This window comes from Condylura cristata, unplaced genomic scaffold (assembly GCF_000260355.1).
Source record: "Condylura cristata isolate star-nosed mole 26May11 unplaced genomic scaffold, ConCri1.0 scaffold00045, whole genome shotgun sequence".
Classification (NCBI taxonomy): domain Eukaryota; kingdom Metazoa; phylum Chordata; class Mammalia; order Eulipotyphla; family Talpidae; genus Condylura; species Condylura cristata.
The window spans coordinates 806485-813910 of record NW_004567146.1 but is presented as its reverse complement, the minus strand read 5'-3'; the positions used below and the strand labels follow the sequence as shown (position 1 = coordinate 813910).

At 40.4% G+C, this 7426-nt stretch overlaps 1 protein-coding gene across 2 annotated transcripts in view; it reads left to right on the top strand.

Moving 5' to 3' along the window:
* Positions 1–4659, top strand: part of NGDN (neuroguidin, EIF4E binding protein) — a 7674-nt gene extending 3015 nt beyond the window's left edge. Inside the window, exons 4-11 of one of the 2 annotated variants that reach the window (XM_004694629.2) lie at positions 1658–1795; positions 2032–2116; positions 2198–2250; positions 2427–2550; positions 2634–2802; positions 3546–3702; positions 3845–3902; positions 4323–4659. In XM_004694629.2, coding sequence (XP_004694686.1) covers positions 1658–1795; positions 2032–2116; positions 2198–2250; positions 2427–2550; positions 2634–2802; positions 3546–3702; positions 3845–3902; positions 4323–4342 — 804 coding nt within the window. In that variant the 3' untranslated portion in view covers positions 4343–4659. Of the gene's footprint in view, positions 1–1611; positions 1796–2031; positions 2117–2197; positions 2251–2426; positions 2551–2633; positions 2803–3545; positions 3703–3844; positions 3903–4320 lie in introns of both variants that reach the window. The other variant, XM_012733972.1, reaches the window with a different exon arrangement.
* Positions 4660–7426: the final 2767 nt, after the last annotated feature.

The following is a 7426-nucleotide window of genomic DNA, read 5'->3' as shown; positions in this document are numbered from 1 at the left end:
GGAGGGCCCCATATTCCTTTTTGAGATGAACTGCCAACTTGTATTTTCAGTCACTTTACATTTGTTTATTTGTTAAGTCCTTTTTCATGACCACAGATTTTGAGTATGCACTTTACACATTACAGAATGCTCTAATGTCATATTTGAGCCTCATAACCACATTTGGGATGGATTATATGTTTGGGATATATTATAGATGAGGAGACAAGTTATAAGGTTAAGTGACGACCCATTTTTTAACTATCAGACGCCTAATTCAAGACTTAAACTTTGTCTTTTAAATCTTTTACTTATTCTCCTATACCATACCAATACTGATCTCAATAACTTGTTAGTTTTTAAACTTCTTTTAATTTTCAATTTAATCTTAATTTTTAAAGCTATCTGGGATTTGGGTATTAGGAATCAGGCTGAACTTGAATCTCCAATTCCTGTAATCTTGGGTAGAGTATTTAACTTGTCTGAAATAAGTCTTCCCAGGGCTTTTTAAGTTTCATTTCAGTTCATTTAGTTTCATGAGTCTTGGACTCATTTTTATAAATTTAATAGTTTTAACTTGTCACTGCTCACACAACTTTCTTTTATATTTAAACGAGTAAACATAACATTTGCTTGCTTTGTCTTCTTTCTTTTGGCCTAGCTATAGTACATTTTTAATTTTAGAAAGCTTGGAAGATGTTAAAAACACAAAATTTAAAAATCAATATAATTGTCAATTAGAGATAATTGTTAGGGTATGTTATTTTTTATTTTGTTGTAAATGTAATTATGCTTAATTGGAAAATACTTTCATAAGATGAGTACTCCTACTTTTTTCTTTTCCTTAACTCAGTCCCCAAGAGTTGCAGTTTTGTGTGTTATCTTTCAGATTTTTTATATGCATAAAGTTTATGCATCATGCTTCTTGTCCTTATCTGGAACCATATTTAACAGATTTTCTACAATTTATGTTGACATCGACTTAATTCCCTGTCAATGTGTATAAGTCGTTGTTTTTATCTGGTTATACAATTCCACTGTTTGGGGATAAAAATCAGTAATTATTTTGACTGACTTAGTTTAAAGTTTAGCAATGTCTGGGGATTTTCGTGTGTGTGTGTTTATATATATATATAAAATAGTTTATTTTCACATAATTTTGTGCATTTTTCCATCTCAGTTGTAATCCCCGTGGGCTTCCCATCACCATATCACCCGTGTGCCATCACCATAGTCCCGTGCATTTCCCTTCCCCCACTGTTTTTGATCCCATTCCCCACTCCGCCAATGCCTGGGGATATTTTTGATTGTACAATTTGGCGTCACTGGGTAGAGGTCAAGAATGCTGCTAAATGGTCCTCCAGTACCCAGATAGTGCTCCACAACAAAGAATTTTCTGTCCCAAAATATCAGTATCTGTGAGGTTGAGAAACCCTTTGATAGTTATTTGGGGGGGGCCTTTATTGATTTTCCTGCTCTTGTTATCCTCTTGTAATTCTCTGCACTTTGCTTCTCTCACACTAGCATAATTTTCTCTCGCCATTTTAGGTGTAGTGATCTCCTTAGTCTCTTTCAGATAACCCCTGATTGGAAAAACTTGAACTTGGAAACAATTACTCTGTTTTGCCCTAGACTGTCTTCCTGACTGGCCAAAACTGAATTGTTTTATTCAACTCAGGGTCTTAGCCTCTTAGAAGTGAAAGACCAGCTGCTGCTCATGTACCTCATGGATTTGAGTCATCTTATCATGGATAAAGCTGCAGGAGGGTCTCTCCAGGGACATGCTGCAGTTTTGAGACTAGTGGAGATTCGCACGGTATGAATCACTGACATCTTAAGGTTCTGGGTTTCCTTCCTGAGCTCCAGGTGATGCCTCTGATTTTTTAAGTGGGTGTTCACATATTTAATTGAGGAAACCAAATGAAAACAATATTTTCCTCTTCATTTGCCCTACATTGCACGTATTTTTGGTACTGTGGCAACTTAACAGAAGGATTGTGGTTTATGCTTAGTTTGGGGAAGGAGATATAATCCTACTTAACCACATTGTAGGTTTTGGAAAAGCTTCGTCCCTTGGACCAAAAATTGAAGTACCAAATTGACAAATTGGTCAAGACTGCAGTGACAGGCAGCCTAAGTAAGTGGGGGAAGATACAAATTACATGGGGATCATCACAGAGTTCCAAATCTTGTAAAATTTTGGGTTTTTAAATTTCAGGTGAGAACGACCCGCTCCGTTTTAGACCTCATCCCAGCAATATGAAGAGCGAGGTAAAGGGGTTGTATTAGCCTGAGTGAGCCCCATAGCCTTCCTGGCTCCTCGGAGGTTAAATACTGTTATTCTCAGCTTATGCCTTAGAATGTGTTGAGTATCAATTCTCCTTCCTCCCCAAGGTACTCTAGCTTTGTCGCTTGTCTAAGTTTGTGGTATTCTGTTCCTTTCATAGTTAGTCTCTGGGGATGAGGAGGAAGATGAAGCAGAGGAAGGCCAGTCTGAGGCTTCAGGAAAGAAATCCGTGAAAGGAGCAGTTAAGAAATATGTGCCGCCACGCCTGGTTCCGGTCCATTATGGTATGAGCTGTGCTTGCTGCGTCCTCGGCGTGAATTGGGTGTTCTGTGTTCTTGGATAACCTTGGCTGGCTTTTATCGTGTAGATGAAACAGAAGCTGAGCGAGAGAAGAAGCGCCTGGAACGAGCCAAGAGACGGGCATTGAGCAGCTCTGTCATTCGTGAGCTGAAGGAGCAGTACTCAGATGCCCCAGAGGAGATCCGCGATGCTCGGCATCCTCATGTCACCCGCCAGAGTCAGGAAGATCAACACAGGTCTGCGTCCTTGGGGATAAAGGCGCTTCTGCACTGTAGACTTGTGTCCTTGGGTTTTGATAAGTCTGGTTCTAGGAGAGCCCAGATTATAGGGGTTGAGAATTTGAGGTTTGAGGTACAGAATAGAAACTAGGTGGAAATGTCTTCTCACCTATCCACCCACCACCCCCAACTGTTTAGGCTGGCCAAATGCCCCATAAAGACGAAATATGGCTTTCTTTCTAATGATAGGGCTTTAAAATTAGGTATTTTACTATCCCAGTGCACATTTGTGCAGAAGGCAAGAAAGACAGACTTTTATAATCCATTGGAAGTGCTGTGGAAGTTCAGGGAAGAAAAGTAGAAAAGTGATTGTGACTTGCCTACAAACTAGACACCATTGCTCAGGTGGCAATCTCTGCAGGTGATAAACCTCTGCAGGTGATGATAGATTTAAGTGAAAAGGCCCTGTTATGGAGGCCTTTTATGGAGCTGAGATAGAAAGATTTTCAGATATAATGGTATAAACAGTCCTGTGAATGGGCACTGGGTTTCTCTAGGAAAAAGAGGAGTTCTAACATGAAGAACATTTCATTGAGGAAGCTCAGTATGGAGCATCCAGTGTGTCCTTACTAAATAACTTATAGGCCGCCGTGAAATTTTTGGCTCTGAAGGGTAAGTGAATACCTGGGCCTGGTTATTGACTGCATCTTTCTGTCTTTGTGGACCCTAGCATGTAAATAGTGTCTGTGTTTCTCTGGCAGGATTAACTATGAAGAGAGTATGATGGTGCGTTTAGGCGTTAGTAAGCGTGAGAAAGGACGGCGGAAACGAGCAGCTCTCATGAGCTCACAACTTCATTCCCTCACGCACTTCAGTGACATCAGTGCTTTGACAGGAGGAACCCCTCATCTTGATGAGGTGAGGTTGTGGTACAGTGGTGGGAGAACGCCTTCAGGCTTTCAGTCAGATAACATGGGTCTTACTAACACAAGGAAAGTGGGAAAGGCTACTACCGTGTGGAAGCACACAGCCGATCTTTCATTTCTCCATTTGGCTCTAGGATCAGAATCCTGTTAAGAAGCGGAAGAAGGTATCTAAGAAAGGCAAGAAGAAAAAAGGTCAGTGAGTGACTAGGTGATCAGGTGGAGGGTGGAGAGTATGAATTGGGATACCAGCTCTCTGAACTTGCCGCCTTGGGTCTTACCAGCCCAACAGTGTCTCTTCTGTACTGGGCATGAATCTCTTTAGGCGGAATTTTATTTCTCTTCCGGCTGAAAAGGAGCATCATTCACAGAAGAGATTTTGGATTCTTATCTTTAAGGTCCCACACCTTCTCTTCAGACTTTCCTAAATAGAAACAAAAAACTGTGTGGAATCATTATTCCATTCAAGTTTGGTTCTAGCATTTGTCCTGGGAGGCTATGGAAAGGGCTAACCAAGGGAGCTACCCTGTTGAGGCCTTCTTTCTCGATGTCGGTTTTTCCTGTCCTTTCAGCTATTCTGTCCTTTGCCTCATTCTTGGTTTCCGTTCCTTTCAGGTTTTCGGAGGCGATGGTGATTATGGGTGTACATGTTTATATATACACACACGCACTTGGATACTTCTAATTTCACTGTATGTAGGTTTTTCCTTGGGATTCACTGTTCTGCACATGTGGAAAGGTCTTTATATGAATAAAATTGACTGTACTTATCAACTGAAGTCCCTTTTTGCACATGCTGTATGACTGGAATTGTTGGGTGTGGTTATTTTTGTTGGAAGGGCGATGAAAAGGGAAAGATGAGGTTGGTGGGTCTGAGAGACATTTGGCTTTTTATAGTTTGCACTGATGTTTTCCCTCAGAAACTAGAAACTGGTTATGTAACAAAAAAATACTGAGGGGTTAGAGTATTAAAATCAACTCTTGTAATCCATGTTGCTCCACGTTCTTGCATTTGTGGTAATATCGTGCAGATTATCTGAAATATATGAATTTGGGTTTTATTAATGTGTCTTGTTGGCCACCAGGTGGCATTAGTGTTTCAGGAAATCTTTTGGGTACTTAGCTATAACCAGAATCAAGATAGAGCCTTTTTCTTTCTAAAACAGAATGAACATAGGGCTAGGTCAGTTATTGAGAGTTAGCATTTATCTAGAGAGAGAGAATTTGAAGAATTAGTATAACCTTGTGTTTTTCAACCTCTCTGACCCTTCTTCAAGTAAGGCCCCACCTTACCAGTCAGTAAAGGCCAGTTCTTGGCAAAGCACTTGCAAAAGAATGCCGGCAGTCAGGTAGACAGAAAATCCCTAGCTCAAAACCAAAAGAATAAATACCCCGGAGAAATACCAGCCCAAGTCAGGAGAAAAAACTAATAGTAGTTTTATACCTGAGATACCGTATCTTGTCCAGAGAATGACTTCTGTTGGCTAGTGATCCCTCAGGCTTGGCTGATACAAAATGTGGAAAGAAGATCAGAAAAAGAAGTCAGGAATCTAGAATTAATTCATTGAAGTTTTGTTTATGTTTTTGTTTTGTTTTTTAAGTCTAAGGTTCTCATGAACACCTAATTTTAGTATTTGGCATTCCAGGGCAGTGCCATGGAGAGGGATATAATATCAGTCATGATATCACCAGAACCTTGTTGGTTAGCCCTGTGGATTTGGATTTATGCTGGTTTACTTGAGTAACGTAGTGGCCTGTTTTTAGTCAGCTCCAACCCGGTAGAAAATTGTTGAACAACCTAGTACTTTCTTCTGTTAACTCTGTAAACTTGGCAAATCACTTAACATCTCTGGCCTTTATTTTTATCAGCTGAAAAATGTGAAGAAAATGTTGGACTGAATCTCTGAGATTCTCACTAAATCAAAGAGCTTCCAGCTATCTCTCCTGGATGGCACCAACATGAACTTTTTGCTAGGACCTCTAACTTTTGCTTCCTGGCAGAACTGGGCCAACCTGATGTGCCAGAGCCTTCATACTTCTATTTCTTCAAGTGAAACATAGCTGTGAACTATGAGAACTATAAGAGGTTCAGCTCAAAAATCCTTTAGGATTTTTGAGGACTACGTTTTTGTCTGCGTACTAAATGTTGCTTCTATTTTACTAACACTTTAATTATGGGCACTGCCAAGGGAAAGGAAGTGCTTTTTTTCCCTTTTGGCTTTTGAAAGTTCATTTTTTTTAAGGCCTTACTCTTACATACTGAGCTAAGTACTTTGCCCTTATTCCTTACAAAATTCCATCGTATCAGAGTGAGGAGACTGAGACACTTAGCTTATTTGCCTCAGGTCACATACTACTAAGTTAGAGAATGAGTGCCTGTGACCACAGGGGATGCAGGACCTCAATTGCACCAGGATTTATAAAAGTCTGAGTTGGTGGGTGAGTGGTTTGGTTCTTGATACTGGTAGTAGTTTATAATCTTTCTCCCTGTTGTCCCATTTCTGTTTCAGGCCTTCTAGACAAACCACAAATCCTGAACATTTTTTTGGCCTCTTAATGGTTTAGTAGTGAACCAAATAAACAAAAATCCCTGCCTTTGTGGATTTTATGTTAATTCAATTAAGTCTTCAATCCCAGAACACCTTGTTATCTTTGACCTCCTAAGTGGCAAATATTATTTGAAAGGGATTTCCAGTAAAAAATTATACAATTTCTGAGAATATCTGCCTCAGAGTCATCAGTGTGTAGTGTACACTGTTGACAAAGTTCTACTTGTCTTCTCCACGTTGTAAGTGAGGTGCCTGGTTAAAGTGTGAAGGGACCTGGAGCTCCATGTTCTCATGGTCCACTTTCTCGAAGACTTCTGAGGAGGTCCTGGGAATCTTTAGGTCAGAGAAGAACATAGTTTGAAAACTATTACAGTAGTAGAGGGAACTAAGGGTTAGAATTTCAAGGTCTATGACCATTGTTTCTTTTTTCTTTCCCTATTCCTACCCATCAATTCAACAGTTTCTGATCATTCAGAACACATGAATGTTAGATTTCCTCAGTGTAGTGCAAAGCATTTCAACATCAAACCAAGTAATATGTCATTAGTGCAGAAGATCAGTTTTATTACTCGATGGGAAAGAGTTGGACTTTGTTTTGGACAGGTAGCTTAGTATCTCTACCATAGTTTTTCATCTGAAGGCATGGGGAAAGTCACTCTGACTAGGCCAGTTTTTGCCTCTAAAGCTTTGTTCTGTTAGGATTTTATGAAGTGGGCAGTGTCTGTCAGGAGTTCATAGATACCAGCTCTAGGTGCCTTTTTAGGAAAATAGGTTTGTTTATGACAAAAGGGTGACCTAATTGTGTCCTTTTTCAGCACCACAGAGAGCGCAAGCCTTCCCATTCTTCCTGGCGCTGGTCTGATGGAAGGTTATCTAGTTAAACCACCTGTCTGTGTGGTGTAGGCCTGCTCTTCTGCAGAGCCCAGTTTATCTTCCCAATCTCAGTCAGCAGAAGTGCTGCTGAGTGTCCCCATGTCCCATGTGAGGTGTGTAGACCCTAGATTCACATTCAGACTTACCCAAGGATTTGACCAACTTGCTGGAGGCCTGTGAGTGAAATCCTGGCTTCAGTTCTCTTGGCAACATTGTTCATGTTTTGAGGCGTGACATTTTATAACAGCCCTTGGAAAAAGCTGTCCACTACTCTCTTTTGCTTACAGACCCTTGAGA